The sequence below is a fragment of the Symphodus melops genome (assembly GCF_947650265.1).
Source record: "Symphodus melops genome assembly, chromosome: 18".
Lineage (NCBI taxonomy): Eukaryota > Metazoa > Chordata > Actinopteri > Labriformes > Labridae > Symphodus > Symphodus melops.
The window spans coordinates 5,178,226-5,196,279 of NC_136708.1; the positions used below are offsets into that span (position 1 = coordinate 5,178,226).

General features: G+C 46.5%; 1 protein-coding gene across 3 annotated transcripts in view; it reads left to right on the top strand.

Moving 5' to 3' along the window:
• arid1ab (AT-rich interactive domain 1Ab) overlaps window positions 1-16,523 on the top strand; it is a 58,129-nt gene extending 41,606 nt beyond the window's left edge. For 2 of the 3 annotated variants that reach the window (XM_079368380.1, XM_079368378.1), the window contains exons 5-19: window positions 167-407; window positions 1,263-1,352; window positions 3,031-3,201; window positions 4,171-4,471; window positions 5,478-5,623; window positions 5,706-5,803; window positions 6,218-6,427; window positions 6,561-6,765; window positions 8,744-8,876; window positions 9,748-10,140; window positions 11,115-11,234; window positions 11,399-11,495; window positions 11,869-12,688; window positions 12,945-13,075; window positions 13,163-16,523. In XM_079368380.1, the coding sequence (XP_079224506.1) occupies window positions 167-407; window positions 1,263-1,352; window positions 3,031-3,201; window positions 4,171-4,471; window positions 5,478-5,623; window positions 5,706-5,803; window positions 6,218-6,427; window positions 6,561-6,765; window positions 8,744-8,876; window positions 9,748-10,140; window positions 11,115-11,234; window positions 11,399-11,495; window positions 11,869-12,688; window positions 12,945-13,075; window positions 13,163-15,088 (5,082 nt within the window). In that variant the 3' untranslated portion in view covers window positions 15,089-16,523. The remainder of the gene's footprint in view (window positions 1-166; window positions 408-1,262; window positions 1,353-3,030; window positions 3,202-4,170; window positions 4,472-5,477; window positions 5,624-5,705; window positions 5,804-6,217; window positions 6,428-6,560; window positions 6,766-8,743; window positions 8,877-9,747; window positions 10,141-11,114; window positions 11,235-11,398; window positions 11,496-11,868; window positions 12,689-12,944; window positions 13,076-13,162) is intronic. The other variant, XM_079368379.1, reaches the window with a different exon arrangement.
• The last annotated feature ends 1,531 nt before the right edge of the window (window positions 16,524-18,054 follow it).

Genomic DNA, 18,054 nt, shown 5'->3' on the forward strand with positions numbered 1-18,054 from the left:
GGGCTTAGCTTTAAGGAGAACTGTGTTTGCTGCTATTTATCATGCCGTTTGCCAGAAATATCCCTTCCATTCTGTTTGAAGCCAGTCGTGTTTTTCCTTTAAAGATGAGACTCTTTTCTTGTTTCTGCGAAACCATCCCTAAGCCGTGTTTCCCCTCTTCCTCCAGGATCTGTCGGGCTCCATCGATGACCTCCCCACCGGTACAGAGGGCGCTCTGAGCCCAGGCGTCAGCACCTCGGGGGTGTCCAGCAGTCAGGGCGAGCAGAGCAATCCCGCCCAGTCGCCCTTCTCTCCGCACACGTCGCCCCACCTGCCGGGCATACGTGGGCCCTCGCCATCACCTGTGGGCTCCCCTGCCAGCGTCACGCCATCCCGCACCGGCCCACTGTCCCCCGCTGCTGTGCCAGGTAAACACAGAGCGCCAGAAATATGCATGTACATATCGCTATGTCTACAAATCCATATTTAACTAAGATACAAACACATTGGGCTTCCATGTTTCTTTTAAATTCATAAGGAAGCAGCTTTTATCAAATTTAAAATTTTCAAATTTTAAGGCCTGAAATGTTAGTATCATTAAGAGACGTGTGTTCATGCAAACTTAAAGGGAATACAGTACTTCATGCATCAGGTAACCATGAGGCCTATCATACTGATAAAAAACACAACTTACTCAATATGTTCAGTGTAAAGAGATGAAAAAATAATGTAAGTGTGTAAAACACAGGAAGGATTGAAGAATGTACCCGTGTGACACAGCTGAAAACTTGATTATTAGTTCCTCAACTTAAGGGTGCAAAGTGAAAAATGTACAGCTGGCTAAAAGTATCGACTGAGCAGACAAAAATCAGAATAAATGTTTCATATAGAGAGTCTGTGTGAAACATCCAGCAAACACAAAGGAGATTTAGAGTTTCCATTCAACACTCGCTCGCTCACAAATACAACACATCACATTTGTAATTCATGAAGTGGTTTTGCCAGATGGGAACATTTTTCTCCCAACGAGATGCTCGTAAAGCATGCGGACGCCCGAGAGACAGAAGCTGTGACGGCCATTGTGGAGAGCAGTTTGACGAGAAGCCGACGGGACGCCGTTTTAGTCTTTGTTTGTTTTGATTTGAATCTTTAAGGCATCAGTTTGATAGATTAATGTTCCCTTCATGGTTGATGAAGACCAACAGGCTTAAGATTGCGCATCCCTTCCAAGGTGATTTACAATCTTTTTCAACTTGCTGACGCCTGGTGTTTCTCTCCTGCAGGTAATCAGATGCCTCCCCGGCCGCCCAGCGTCCAGTCAGACAGCATCATGCACTCTACCATGAACCAGTCTGCGATGGGCCAGGAAAGGGGTGAGTCACCAGTCACGCTTTGAGTCACAGTCAGATTGTGTTGTCAGGGCGCATGAAACAGAGTGAATGACCCTGTTCCCAGCTCCATGTCCGACAGTGTGAAAAGTGTGCCACATCCTCAGAAGCTTTATGAAGAGCTTGTTTGCATTTGTATGCATTCCTCGCTCCTGTAAACAGCGCCCCAGGCTGTGTCTTAAATAAGAACGTGCTGGCAGTCAGGTCAGACGAGGGCAGCAGCCGACAGACACGCTGTGTTGCTGTGTGTTGTAAGAAGGTAAAGAGCACAGTGACGGGTTACAGAATCAGTTTAAGCAGGTGCGAGGTGTTGTCAGGGTTCCTTCACAGAAAAAGGAGTGAAACCTCATTGAAGTTTCTGTAAGTATTGAAAACAAGACGAGAGCGAGGAACAATAGAAGCGTGGCAGATTGACTTTATTTTTTTGTTTTATATACATCTATCTTTTTATTCGGCTGCGGCTCACTCGCCTTGGGCGAAACATTTAAGCCGGAATTGCTCCGGTTGCTCCGGCTGCTTCGTCTGCGTGGATGAATGTGTATTTATGGGATTGCTTGCTTCTGATGGTCACTTTAAACAGCAGCCTCTGCCATCAGAGTGTAAATGTGGAGGTGCGACCTGCGGGGTAAAACAAGCTACGAGCTCAAGTCCATTTATCAAGTCCATTCCAGCAACAAGGAATCACTGATTGAGGTTTTTTACCTCAGGGTTGCCCTGCAGCTATACACAAAAGACAACATATACTTACCTCTCTCTGTGTGTGTGTGTATACAAGAGAAGTTTCATATATTGAAGCATTAACAGGGTTAAAAGAGGGGCACTGGGCGAGCTAAATGTGCGTAGCGGCTGCAGCACTTCAGGTCCTGACACTATGTGGTGCATGTCAGTCCTCGACCCCTCTCTCCACCTTTCCCTGTCTGTCAAAATCTGTCTGACCAAATACTGGAAGAAATCACCAATCGTCATCTTTAAAAGAAAAATGCACTGCTGTAGAAAAGGAAATAGACTGTCTTTCTTTTATTTCTGTCTTTTTTGTTGCTTCTGCGGAGGAAGTGATAAAAACCTAACAGAGACTATGAAATGTTTTTCTTCAATATATTTGTGTTTATGTTGCTCCAGTTAGTACGTCTCGTCAGTAGATGAGTTTCATACAGAAGATGTCGGAGTATGGACACAGCAGCCGCTACGGGGCGTCAGGATAACTGACGTGTAAATGATAGGAGTCACATTTCAATGAAAGCAAAAACTTAATTACCAAACACTGCAAGCCAACCCGCTCACATTGAACTGCACAAACACATTCACAACAATTTCACTATGCAAACATTGTCAATGTATGTGTGCCTATTGAGACAGTGCTGCTCTTTCTCTGTGGATTAAAAATAGAACTACAGATCTGTAGTTTTTCCATACAGCTTTGTTCTTCCATCGTAGAAATAAAGGCAGGAAAGGATCAAGTTATAGAACATGCTGTCAATCTGAAGGGCAGCACAGGAAGGTGCACGCTTCCTCGGGGTTGTTCAAACACTCCCGCTGACATGTGCTGATGTCTCCTCATGTCAAATACAGTGTGACAGTCTGGCATGAGCAGCACCCTGTGTTTTTTGTTGTTGCACAAGTAAACAAACGTGTATCTAACATGTGCCCTTACAATCCTTTCCAGTGTACATGCGTAACCCTCAGATGCCTCCATACGGGTCCCCTGGACAACCTGGCTCCGCCTTATCTCCACGCCAGTCTTCAGGAGGCCAGATCCACAGTGGGATGGGAACATATCCACAGAACAACTCCATGGGAAACTACGGGCCACAGGGGGGCCAGTACGGACCACAAGGTGAGGTTTCAGGACAGACGAGAGGAAGGACCTCTGCGCTGTTTAAAGAGGAGAGCGTAGTTTCCATGGTGCACTGTCATAATCATGCAGTGTTTTTTTAATTTTTTTTATTTGAATTTCACATTCTGAAATTATTATGAATGAGTTTACAGTTGTCCTCCTGCAACCATCACAGTTTCGGAGATAACCCAGTTTTTTTTTTTTAAGGCTTTGAAGTTTCTCACTTCATATATTTATGAAATTATATCACTTCACTTTGAAGTCTCAGATGGTTTCTGTGGGCTTTGAAGAAGTTCTGCAATGAGTCATAGCAGTGAGCAGCGAGGGCCAGATAAAGCCCCGCTTCATCCGGCTGCCTGTCAGAGCTGTGGTAAATTTAGAGCTGGACCGCTGAAATCTCGTCAGGGAGAGAGATGAGTAGAAAGCTTTTTTTTTTTTTTTTTTTTACACATCTTTCTGTTTTAAACCAAAACAGTCAAAAGAAAGAAAAAAAAAAAAAGGCAGGATGTGTGACAGAATATTTTGGGTACCGTGCTTAATCAATGACGACCAATCAGTGATATCAGTACAAAGAAGGCAAACACATCATCCTCAATTTCATATTTGTAAAAAAATCTTTCCTTGCAGTGATCTTCAAATGAAATGTTAAGCGTAACAAAACAGCACTCATTCAATGTGACTGTGTTTAGAAACTGAGATGGACTCACTTGATGTCTCACGTTGCATGAAATAGTCACATCAACATTAACTAAATGCATCTGGATTACTTTCCCTCCCCTTGAATAAATCAGGATGATTTAAATTAAAGGCTACGAGGTCCAAAAAATCAGTGGAGAAGCAGCTGATTGCACCGGTCTGACTTGCAGCCTTTAATTTGATCAATATTTGTTCTTTTCTCTTTACAGTGGAAAGTGACACTTGAAAATGTGGTTTGGAATATTAATCTAGTTCCTTCTGTTTCCCTTCCAGGTTACCCCCGACAGCCCGGCTACACAGGGATGCCCAACGCCAACTATCCCAGTGGTCCCGGCATGGGCGGCACCATGAACCCCATGCCCGGTCAGGGCAGCGGGGCGCCATACGGGAGCATCCCACCTGGAAGGATAGGCCCGGGGCAAATGGGCGCCCGGCCCTATGGTCCTGGAATGGCCTCAAACATGGCCGGCATGCCCCCTCAGGTGGGCTCAGGGATGTGTCCCCCTCCAGGCATGAACAGGAAGGACGGCGGCCCCTCCATGCACCATGGACCAACAAACTCCATACACAACAGGTGGGTGATAAATGTCTTCTACATATCATCCCTAAAGCAGCGTCTGAAATAAAGGCTGCTGTTTTTGTTGCGTGGCACACCTTAAACCTGAACAAATACACACTGAGAGAATGTGTTTGATTTCATGACTTACTGTGACAGTCAGAAGAAGCGTGCAAAGTAACTTGACAAAATCTAAAAAGGGATACACTACATTACATTTTCTATGTTTTGCTTTTTGTCTTGATTGAGCACCGAAGTGGAACACAAAAAAACAAAAAAACAAGCTAGGCTAATGTTAGCAGCAGCTTAGCTAGCAGCCCATCAGGGCATGCTGACTCTGTGAAACAGTTGTTGAAACACTGATTTTTAAAGTGAAACTTTTCCAGCGCTAACTAACATTACACACTCTGAATTACAGAATTGAATCAGCACATAGACTGGAGGGCCTTGCTATACCTGATCCTTCATTTAAGTCTTTATCCACCTTTTCTAAACCTGATCAGTATCAAATCCGCCCTTCAGTGTCTTAATGAGTCAGAAGGGTCAGCATGTCATTTTGTAGAGTCCAGATCATTACGAGCTTCCTTTTCATCTCTTAGCCGTAGGAATATATGTCCTTGCTCTACACGCTGGTTGTGTGACCCTGAAAAATGTTTGGTTCTTCCCACGTGCTCGCCTGTGTGTTGTGTGTTTTGGTGCCTCGGTGTGCTGCTGAGTAGATGGCAGTAGACCAAACACTCATCTGTGAGAGAAAAGGAAAAAAAAAAAGTGGAGAGAAGGAGATGCTCTCTGACATCAGTGAATCACATCTCTCCCCAGCGAGGATGCCAGCTCAGCCTACAGAGAGGCGCTCGTGGGCCCGGCAATGCTGGAGTCATATGACATAAATTGATTTCCGACAGAATAAGCTGAACCAAGATGAGAGATAAGGGTTGAGATGAGCTACAGAATCAACAAAGAAATGAAAAAAAATATACTCCATTATAAAGACAAAGAGAGCAATATTTTGTCTCCTCTTCCATAGGCCACCCGGCTACCCCAACATGTCGCCGGGCATGATGGGAGCAGGCTCTCCATACGGCCCGGGCATGAACAGCATGCACGGTATGATGAACCAGGCAGGACCGGGGCCGTACCCAATGGGAGCAAATATGGCTAACAACACACCTGGTGAGTACAATCAGCACTGAAACCCTGATCATGTGAAAAGATTGATATGAAGTGATGCTTAACATCTTTGAATTTCCCCCAGGTATGGCTCCCAGTTCAGAGTTTGGCATGGAAAAGTTGAACCCAGCCCAGAAGATGAACAACAAAGTGGAAGGGACTCCCAAGCCAGAATCCAAAAAGGTAAAAGTCTGAACTCTTCGAGGGCTGCATGAAAAACTGGATATTATCATCCTTACATGATCATGCAGAATCAACTCATCAGAAAACACTGCAACCAACAGAGGAGAAGGACCCATAGAGGCCATGCTCCAAAATATGTGTCTGATCAGATTAAGCTCAAACTAGAAACCCTTAAATAATAGAGGATGGAGAGAAATTATTTGATTGACTGGGTTGAGTTAAATTGAGATTATTTCAGCGGAGACGGCACACACTATTATACATTTATAAATAGCATGTTGAGCTGCCACATAATATTTCATAGTGTCAAGCACAGTCACATTGTTCAGTTTAAAATCCACATGATGAGCACTGCTTGTTAGAGATTTCCTCCATCTCATGACTTTCCCCCGTTCATCTTCATCCGTCCTGTAGAAGTCAAGTTCGTCCACCATCACCAACGAGAAGATCACTCGTCTGTACGAGCTCGGCCCGGAGCCAGAGAGGAAGATGTGGGTGGACAGATTCCTGGCCTTCGCCGAGGAGAAGGCCATGGGCATGAATAACCTGCCCGCTGTGGGACGCAAACCTCTGGATCTCTTCAGACTCTACGTGTCTGTCAAAGAGATCGGCGGCCTCACACAGGTATTCAAGACTTGCACCTGATTGTGGCTGAAATATCACAGAGATATAAAACATAACAGAGCGGTTAATTCCTTACCAGGCTGTCGGTTGTGTGCAGCTTTGTGAGCTTCTACCTTCCTCTGTCGCCCACCAGGTGAACAAGAACAAGAAGTGGAGGGAGCTGGCCACCAACCTGAACGTGGGCACGTCGAGCAGCGCGGCCAGCTCGCTCAAGAAACAGTACATCCAGTGTTTGTACGCCTTCGAGTGCAAGATTGAGCGCGGAGAGGACCCGCCCCCAGACTTCTTCAACACGGACACCAAAAAGACCCAGCCCAAGATCCAGCCTCCGAGCCCAGGTGAGTCCTGGAAGCCTTCTCTACCTCCTCTTTCCTTGTCCTGAGTTAAATCTACTTTGTGATGGGTTTGAATCAAATCAAGATCTGAACAGAATATGCGTACTGCTTCTGTGCACAGCAGCCAGAGTCAACACTAAATAAAACATCCTTTAAGCTCCTTTAAATCACTCTCATATTGAATCAGTGCAAGTGTTTTTTTATTTTCTCCTGTAGCGTGTGGTTCCCCTTTTTGTATCTGCCTCACATCATCCGCCCGATAAATAACTGTATTTCATTGCTTTGTATTAATTGCCGAGTTAAAAGGCGATCTCAAAGTGTTATCTCCCGCACGAAGCTGCCATTCTCCATAAATCTGGAGTTGTTCTGACGTGTATCGGAGGAGCTGTAAATGACAGCGTTGTGGCTGTAAGTCATTGACGTGCACCGGATCATCCTCGGGACAGTTCCACGGACACATCTCTCTGGAGAACACTTTGGCATTTGCTCAGCACATGACAAAAGACACCCCCCCCCCCCCCCCCCCCCCCCGGTTGATTTGTCTGCGAACGACAGCATGCCAAATCTTTCAATGAACTCTGAATGTTGGGTAAAAGTCAGTGTGTGAACTGGCAGTCAGTCAGGGGGTTTGGGGGGGAGGGGGGCTTCTCAGGACGATGCGTCGCCTGGAAGCTGTTTATTTTGGAGGGACTGTGTGGATTCCGCTGCCAGGAGCAGCCGCACCAGGAGCGTGACCACGTGTTGCTCCAGTCTGGCGGAGACCCAGGCTGTCAGACATGGGGCATGAGTCAGCGTCGGGGTGTTGTTACAGGAGACATCAGGGTGCTTGTCAGCTGGCATAAGCCCTCTAGTTAGCACGAAGGAATAGCACAGTAAGGGCTGGGGGGAGGGGGAGGGGGGAGGGGGGAGGAGGGGGGAGGTTGTGGCAGCATGGGGCGGGAGGTGATTTGGCGATAGCGATGCTCCGTCAGTGGTGTGTCCTCGCTGCCTGGTGCCTGGCCCAGGGCTACAGAGGCAAGGCAACACTCCCTGGAGATTAGTGCTGAGCCAGAAATGATGAATGGGGGGGGGGGGAGGCTTGAGTGTGTGCGTAAAAGTCTGACTCTCTGTTTCTACCATGCTATTTTTTTTCCATCCTCACGAGATATCCCCCCTCCCCTTTCCTCCCTTCATCTTCAGTGGAGGGAAATCCCTGCCCAGAGGGAGCAGGAGGGGGGGAGGGAGTCAGTTAGTGTGTGTGTGTGTGTGTGTGTGTGTGTGTGTGTGTGTGTGTAAGAGGGAGCAAGAGAGGCGAGAGGCTGATGTGAGAAAATGTGAATAACTGTGACCTGCCAGTGACCCTGCTGTTGTGCGTGTATGTGTGTGTGCGTCAGTTTAATGAATGGGAACCTGTGAGTCATCAGACTGGCGTGCTAATAGTGAGAGTCCTGAGCTGAAGTTAAAGACGAGCGCTGCGTATCACACACACACACACACAACACAAACAACCAATCACTCATGCACACACACACACACACATCTTGTAGGCTCTTGTCTCTGCAGGTCAGACAGTAATCTGTCACAGTCAGAGTTTAGATCATTGTTTCCTGGTGACTTTAAGACGACCAGCAGTGGGTGAAATGAGGGGTTGGGGGTGGGGGGAGTTGGCTTGGAAGATTTATTTTTTATTTTTTTTGTAAACTGGCTGTGCACTCAAAAAGCAAGACAGCTTGACACAAACCATGTTCGTCTGTGCAGAGCTCAGGAATTTCTTAATGGGATTTAGGATTGCCGAAAGCAGCGTGTGTTCCTGAACGTCCCCCAGCAGTGCTCCACCTAGCCACGAGACTCTCCTGCCTCACTATCACACACCAACTGTTGTTCCCGGGGAGATGAGGGGCTCAGCGGATGTGCCTTGATTCAGCAAAGAATCTTTAAAAGTTTACAAACCTGATCACTCAAAACTCACTCAATGTGTGTCTCATCTTTTTTTGCTTTACAGCTGGTTCTGGATCCCTGCAAGGACCCCAGACTCCACAGTCCACCAGTAGTTCCATGGCAGAGGGGGGAGACCTGAAGCCCCCCACCCCAGCCTCCACCCCGCACACACAAATGCCTCCGATGCCTGGTGTCAGGTACGAGCTTGAAGCCTCAATATCATGTTTCTCTGATGTTCAGAATATCAACAGTCATCACGATGAAATGAAAGTGATCCCTCTGGCAAAACATGATCCAGGAGACCGGAAATGGAAACTAAACACAACAGCACTGTAGCTTTTGTTATGTAATCGTAAGTCATGTTAATGCTGCGCTCATGTGGCTTCAGGCAGGCTGTAGACAGGAAACCGGATATTATTTATTGGCTAAGAGCAGGTCGCGAATAAAGGTGAGGATGGTAGTGCATACCAATAAGGACTGTGGTAGATGACAGTCAGTCCGGAGCGTGTCTGAGTCCATCATCAAGGACATAAACGCTCTGTCACCACGTGCAGACCGAGAACAGTTCTCATTCACTGTGCATGTCTTTTAAAGGGAATCAGACGTTTCCTCGACGTCCTTGAATAATTACATGAAATAAAGACCTAACATATTGTATTGCATGAATTTAATTCCATTCCTTGCAAACAAAACAGCGCCATAGCATATGGTCGTGTGCGTTTTGTTTTGCAGCTCTGCCATTCTGTCGGACTGTGTTTTTGTTTTCTCGATGCCGTTCAGAAGGTGTTTTTCCATCTGCCGTCTGCCTGACTACAGCACAACATGTAAACACAAACAACCAGCTGGATAAGAAGTGTTAAAGACGAGTACATTCATAAACAAAGTATAAAGAATTCTGTTTTATTATGACTCGTCGTAAAAAGTGCAAATGAATTGTTAGTAGTGGGTCGACGCTAAAGAAATTTGAAAGTAGCTGTGAGTGACTCCTGACTGTTCCTGAGACATAAAGTGTGAAGACGATACGTAGGAGCCAGTCAATGTGACAAACGCCTCCCCTCCTTCCCGCAGGAGTAGCGTTAATCTGCAGGACCCGTTTGCGGACGGAGGTGACCCTGCATTTTCCAGAAGGAATGCCATGACTCCCAACTCACAGGGCTATCAGCCTGGCATGGGCGGCCCAGAGATAATGGGTCGAATGGGACCCTACGAGTCCAACAAAGACCCCTTTGGTGGCATGAGAAAAGGTGCGCGGCAGGAAAGAAACAAAATATCAGATGCTATGGCAGTTAACTTAGATTTACCACTGACTATTATCTGTGTGTCTTTTGAAGCTGGAGAGCAGTTCATGCAACCCGTCCCCAACAGTGGGATGGGAGAACAATATAACAGAGGCCCACCGGGTCCTATGGGCAACATGCAGATGGGCCAGAGGCAACAGTACCCTTATGGATATGACCGAAGGTAAAAACACTGCTTTCAATTGAGTTTGTCAGTCATAGTTCATAATGTCTCCATACAAATACATGTAGGGGTTACAAAGTCAGGTCCCATTCTTCCAAAATCAATCCACAATTATATCCATATCAAGTCTGTCTTTAAATGGAAAATATACTACACAAATATGTGCCACAGCTGTCCTTTACAGACTTTAAAGACCATATTTGTCTCATTTAAGCCATAATAAAAACAGGTAAAAAAAATGGACTGAATAAATGAGTTCAAGTCTCTGTTTCTGTAATGCTCCAGGAAACAAAGCATGTCTGGAGGTGCTGCGAGCTAAGCTGCAGCTAACGGTTCTAGCTCAGTTTTTAGGAAATGATTCCTCTTATGTTCGTTATTCATGAGGTTTCTACTGGGAGCAAAAATACCTAGCGATGTTATTTTCTCTCAAAACTGAACAGAAGCAGCCGTTCAAACGGGTAAAACTCTGAATAAACCAGTTTCATAATAAGTGGTGTTTCTGTGAAGCGCTATGTGCTGATGTTAAATGAGTCACAGCCCCAAAAGTTCCACCAGACACTTTTATTTCTCTTAAGTGCGAAACTCCAAATGAAACATGTTAACAGGTTCAGATAAAGAAAGGAGGAGAAGAAAAATGATCTTTTAGGTGTTGGTCACATGTCTTGCAGAGTTAAAAAGCGATCAGAAGCATTTTAAAGTCTGGAGTTTGAGCTCACAGATAAAGACTGACTGGTGTCTTGTTTGTCTCTGCTTTGTGATAGGCCAGTAGATCCATCTATACAATTCAGGAAGAATATCTACAAAATGTATCATCATTTTAAACCCTATATTTGCTCACAGTCCCCTGTGAAGATTGATTAATCAGAAGCTCTTTGATGATATTGGTTTCCGGCCTTCACTTGTATAAATGTGCTTCAACATATCACCTTAATCAAACCGGTCACAATATATATATATTTTTTTTCTGTGTACAGACCGGAGCCTGGCATGGGTCCTGATGGCGCTATGGGACCAGGGGCTCCACAGCCCAACATGATGCCTTCTGGAGCCGACACAGGGATGTACTCGCCAAGCCGCCCTCCACCACAGCAACGGTCGGTACCATTCAGTACTCAAACTGTAGTTGAGACAAGAGATAGGTGTGTGTGTGTGTGTGTTCTGTGTTTTAAGTCCACATAATTATCAGCTTTGAAGTTTCATAAACTGTTACAATTCCTGTTTAACAATGCATGATCTCAACGTTTGTTATTGTTTTCAGGCATGACTCCTATACTAATCAGTTCCCCGGCCAAGGAGCTCCCCCTGGTGGCCCATATCCAAATCAACAGCCAGGAATGTATCCACAGCAGCAGCCGGTGAGAACATTTTGTACAGCATTTGCTGTTCCCCTCACATGACTTCATTTTTCTCGCTCAAACATTTCCCTGATTAAAGATACAATTTAAGTATTTAATGATTAAAATAACCCACCTCAGATATGTTATTGTCTGGTTGAAGATGTCAATCTGTATTTGTTTAGCGCCAATTCGTAACAAATGTTATTTCAACACACTTTACAAAAGAGCAGTTAAAACCCCTTACTCTTTGTTTTCCATAAAGACCCAACATTAATCCATCATGTAGCAGCACTTAGCAAAGTTACAGTGGTGCATGCAATCATTGCTCTAAAAACTACAGCGTAGTGACACTTGATTATTGATTATAATGCTGGTTGTATTTTTCTGATAGAACTACAAGCGTCCTGTGGATGGAGGGTACGGTCCTCCAGCCAAGCGACATGAGGGAGAAATGTACAACGTCCCCTACAGCGGCCAACAGCAGCCAGGACCCCAGACCTCGGGGCCTCAGGGCCAACAAGACATGTATAACCAGTATAACGCGTACCCTGGAGGGGATCGTAGACCACCAGGCCCACAGAACCAGTTCCCCTTTCCTTTCGGCCGGGACCGAGGACCATCGTCTGCCGGCCCCAATTCCCAGTCTCCAATGCCTCCCCAGATGATGGCAAGCTCCATGCCTTCAGGTCCTGATGGCCCCCAGGGCCCAATGTGGCAGGGTCGCAATGAAATGGGGTACCCCAACTATCCCAACCGACAGGGACCTCCTGTACCAGGCCAGGGCCCCGGGTACCACGGCATGAACCGCTCCGAGGAGATGATGACATCAGACCAACGGATGAACCACGAGGGCCAGTGGCCCGGCCACGTCAACCAGCGGCAGCCGCCGTTTGGCCCCGGGGGAACAGGACCTCCGATGACGAGACCCCTGCCATCCACCTACCAGACTTCCCAGAACCACATTCCTCAGGTGTCCAGCCCAGCACCCATGCCCCGGCCCATGGAAAGTAGGACGTCACCAAGCAAGTCCCCGTACATGCACCCAGGCATTAAGGTGCAGAAAGCCGGACCGCCGGTACCTGCCTCCCACATCGGCCAGGCCCCCGTGCAGCAACCCATGATCAGGCGGGATGTGGCCTTCCCTCCTGGCTCCGTGGAGGCCTCCCAACCCCACCTGAAGCCTCGCAGACGTCTCACCATGAAAGACATAGGTAAAGAGATTGTGCAGTTCACAAATGATCTGATGATTGTCCACCTGCCTCCCACACTGACTTTGACTTTTACAACCACTAGTTGTACTAACGGAACTCAGTATCAATCATAAAGCAGATAAGATCCACTTAGTCGGTGTCAAGTAGATTTTCTCTTTAGAAGTTGGGTTTTTAAAAACCCTGGTGACACAGTTGATGAACCTCCGGCCTTTTTGTCTGCTCTTATTTAGTCTGTTTTCATCCTTTTTTTTTACAGGCACTCCTGAGGCTTGGAGAGTGATGATGTCATTAAAGTCAGGTTTACTAGCTGAAAGCACCTGGGCCTTGGACACTGTTAACATTTTACTATATGATGACAACAGCATCTCTACTTTTAACTTGTGCCAGGTAAGTTCCACCAAACAGCTTCTGTTTATTTTCATATTCAAAAAGTGTGAAAGTTTAAATGACTTTGTTTTTTGTTTTTTTTCTCAGTTGCCTGGATTCCTGGAGCTGGTGGTGGAGTACTTCAGACGCTGCCTCATCGAGATCTTTGGCATCTTAAAGGAGTACGAAGTAGGAGACCAAGGCCAGCGTACTCTCATAGACCCCAACGCTGCTGAGGACTCTGAGGATGAAATCCCCATGCCTGAGGGTGAGGATATGGATCTGGACGAAGATGACGAAGAAGATGAGGAGGTAGAGGACTCGAAGGCTAATCTGGACGCCCTCCCAATGGTCCAGGTGAAACAGGAAGACGAGAGCTCACAGAAACACAAGTCTTCAGAGGACGAGGAAGAGGAGAAGGAAAGGGAGACTACTCTAAAGGAACCCAATACCTCTACCTCAGGGTCGCCCCAGGACCTCCACTCTGAAAAGCCCAGACAGGCCAGCAAGTTCGATAAACTTCCCATCAAGGTGGTGCGGAAGAAGAATCCCTTCCTGGTGAACCATTCGTCCAAGCTTGGGCAGCGGCAGAGCTTCGACAGCGGCCTGATACACTGGAGCATTGGCGGTGGCGACACCACCGAACACATCCAGACCCACTTTGAGAGCCGGATGGAAGTCATCAAGCAGCGAAAACGCACGCAAGCAGCATCTGAGAGCCGCAAGAAGGTCCACGTGGCAGAGGCGGTCTCCGAGAACTCTGAGAAATCGAAGCCCAACGGGGAGGAAAAGCCTCGGCCGCAGCAGCAGCTGCCCCAGTCCTCTGAAGCTCAGAAGTCACCAGTGGAGAAGACCCCCCCTCCCTCTCTTCCCATTGGTGCTCCAGTCACTGCCACGATCGACGACGTGCTCTCTGCGCGACCAGGGTCGGTGACGGAGGAGGTCGTGCGCGGTGGTGCAGAGGAGCAGAAGGAGAACGGGAAGTACCTGTTCAGCATCAACCCAGATCTCCAGAGCCGACGCAACATCAAGATCCTGGAGGACGAGCCTCACAGCAAAGACGAAACGCCACTCAGCACTCTGTCGGACTGGCAGGACTCGCTCGCTCGGCGCTGCATCTGCGTTTCAAACATCGTACGCAGCCTTTCCTTTGTTCCTGGGAACGACCTCGAGTTATCGAAACACCCGGGTCTCCTGCTGCTGCTGGGCCGCCTGGTGCTGCTCCACCACAGGCATCCCGAGCGCAAGCAGGCGCCGGTCACCTACGAGAAAGAGGAAGAAGAAGATGAAGGCGTGAGCTGTGAGAGAGACGAGTGGTGGTGGGACTGCCTCGAGGTGTTACGGGAGAACTGCCTGGTGACTCTCGCCAACATCTCAGGCCAGCTGGACCTTTCCATCTACCCGGAGAGTATATGCCTTCCGCTGCTGGACGGCCTGCTCCACTGGGCCGTCTGCCCCTCAGCCGAGGCCCTGGACCCCTTCCCCACACTGGGGCCCCATGGCTCACTGTCCCCCCAGAGACTGGTCCTCGAGACCCTCAGCAAGCTCAGCATCCAGGACAACAACGTCGACCTCATTCTGGCTACGCCGCCGTTCAGCCGCTTGGAGAAGCTTTACGGCTCGTTGGTGCGCCTGGTTGGAGAACGCAAGGTGGCCGTTTGCAGGGAAATGGCTGTTGTCCTGTTGGCTAACTTTGCGCAGGGTGACAGTTTAGCGGCACGAGCTATTGCCGTACAGAAAGCCAGCGTGGGTAACCTACTGGGCTTCTTGGAGGACAGCCTAGCTGCCACACAGTACCAGCAGAGCCAGAGCTCCCTGCTACAAATGCAGGGCGGGCCTCAGTTTGAGCCCACCAGTGTGGACATGATGCGGCGGGCGGCCCGTGCCCTGCACGCCCTGGCAAAGGTGGAGGAAAACCACTCAGAGTTCACTTTGTACGAGTCGCGGCTACTGGACATCTCGGTGTCCCCACTTATGAACTCTATGGTGTCCCAAGTGATCTGTGATGTACTGTTTCTGATTGGCCAGTCATGACAGCCGTGGTGAGGTCTCAGCTCTGCCTCGTCCCGTTCCCGGTCACACCCCCACCCTCCTTTTTTTGTATGTGTGTGAGTCTGTTGCGTGTGAGTGAAAAGAGCAAAACTGACTGTCCTTCTTTTTTTTTTTTAATTTATGCAAAATCACCTCGGATTCCACTGTCTTTCTACCCCTGCTTCTCACTAAAAGAAGGAATATCATGAAGTAGATGTGGATTTAAAGCGTCTGAAATAGAGATACTGACAAAGAAGAGCAGATTGGGACCCAGGCATAGGACAGAGTGCGCTGCCCTGCGGAAATGACTTGTTTTTTAATGAAAAGAAAAATCTCCAGAAAAAAAAAAAAAAGAAACTGTAACCAAAGTTGCTGTCTCGTTTACAGTGAGTTTGGGGGATACGTGTGCTCGCTTTCTCCCTCGGGGGCTGGCAGGGGGAAGAGGACATGGACGTAACAATACTATGGTTCATGTTTGGAGGCTACATAGACTCACAGACTGTGGTGTGGTATAATTGCTGTAACTTTGGATGCTATATACTCAGCCCCACAGGAACCACATTATTGGCTGTGAACAGACATCTGTCATGGGAGGCCTGTGCAGTAGATTGTAGGACTTTTTTCTGTACTGTACACCTTAAAAACTGTAAACATACTGTAATAATACTGTTTCACACTGAGATACGCTGGCTTGGCAGCAAACTGTAGTTTTTAAAAACAGTTTTAGTTAATGTCAAGAGAGAAAACGGCTTTCCCCCCAAAGTATGGTGAACCTACAACACCCCGACCTCTTCTCTTTGTCCCTTGATTGTATGACTTGACCCTTATATTAAAAAGTCACCTCTTTAGGACTGGTCCTCAACTCTAGATGCAGTCCGAGCTGCAGTGTATATATGATGTTGTACATTACACTTCTCTCTTTCTCTCAACTTCTGTTGCTCTTCACCGTTTTTAATCTTTGATGATGACAAGTTTCCCCCGCATCAAGTACGCCACCCTCTCCGTTACTTAGACGCCTCACCCTGCTCGTAATGCGCTCCCAGAGAGTCTGGGGTGGGTGGGGGTGGGGGGGGGGGGGGAGGGGGGGCTTAGCTGCTTTCCAACGCCACCCCCCAACAAACACATCTTCAAGTTTCAGTTTGTCTCCAGTCTGGGTGTAGAGAGTATAACAAAAATCATGTCTGCGGTTCCATCTGAGCTTCTTCATAAATGACAAACTAGGTCTTGATGAAGAAACCATTTTAATTTTAATTTTTTTTTGTTTTTGTTTTTTTTTCCAGTGATGCGGATTCTGCATATTTGTATTTCAGATGATGTAGCTAAAACTTGATGTAAATTCCTCTTTTTTCCTTTTTTGGCTTAATGAATATCATTTATTCAGTATGAAATCTTTATACTATATGTTCCACGTGTTAAGAATAAATGTACATTAAATCTTCGTAAGACGTTTGCTGTGGATTTATTATTCCCCTCATATTTGGTTGAAGCAGCAGTAAATAAAGTGCTGAATTTTTCATTTGGCTCGCTGGGAGAAATCGATCGGCGTCTAAAGCAGCATGCAGTGTTTTCTGCTGATGGTTTTGATATTTATAAATGGATGCCGAGACACAACTCACAGCCAGCTCTGTGGAGAACGCTGCTTATCAAATGCACAGCCATGTTTTCCATCCATGCATTGATTGACATCTCACCCTGTTGTTGCATGGCTGTCCTTGTCCCTGGATCAGACACGCTGCTATTTACATACATATTTACATGAGTGGGGAACGCTGAACAAGAATGCTTGATACATACAAATAACATGGGACACTTCCACAAGGGGGGAAATATGTCATCCTCAGCATGTTCCCTGATGTTTTTTTAATGATATTTGGCAGAGGTCCCATTCATATTGAAAGGCAATCATCGGGCAGGATTTTCAGCTGAGGCTTCTGCCTGATAAACTATATAAATACCGACTGTATCAGAGCAGTCCTGCCTGTGTCACTTTCTAGGCACAAACAACCCCCTTAAAATAGAATATCTTCCTCTGTTTTTTTTTTGTTTTTTTATACCAGGACAAAATACCACCATAAAAATAAAACCAGCAGGAGCTAAAATTGGCACCAGCTAAACTTGTAAAGCCTTCTGCCCCGTTTGATGCAGTTTTACTTTCTCTTTTACCTTTTATTTTTCCAGGATGTCTCACTGAGATCAATATCTCATTTCTAGGCACATGAAAACAAAATAGTCCTCACTTCCTTTTCACATCATTGACTCTAAATTGTTTCACTCCAGAACAGCACATCCTGCAATCTTCTAATGAACCCCGATAATGTTAAGTTTGGAAATATCCATTGACGTAGCACTTCAAAGCTTCTGTGAAGACGTCCTGGTGTGGTACCCCTTTGGATGGAGCAGTACCTCTTGTGTTTCTGCTGATTTTGTCCTGCAACATTTTATTTTATATTATTAACAAAAAAGAAAGGTCTCATTCTTCAGTCATTTAAATGTGTCCTGAAAAATTGTTGAGGAATAACTTCAAAAATGCAATCTGTAAAAATCATCTTTTCTGACATCTACCTAGCAGCAAATTCAGACATTAATAATAATAGTAATGATAAGACTGTACAGTCGATCAGTTTCATTCTGATTCACAACCAGCAAAGAAAACTCCCCACGTAAATTTTACCATATCGGTTCAGATTGGTTCTTTTAAACTTCATTACATTATTTTGTACCAGGGTTTTTTGTTTTTTTTTCCATGGGCATTTTCTATTGGAGCAGGGAGTTCAGCAACCCAGCATGCACCCACGTGTTAGGCTATTGTATTTGTCATGAGACGTAAAAACAATTAGATTGCATTGCAACAACTGTTCCATCTAAAAAAAAAAAAAAAAGCCAGTAGGCTACTGGATTTACTTGCCACATCTATGCAGCTGCTCGGATCAATACAAAGTAGAGATTCTAACTGAAGGTTCTACTAAAAC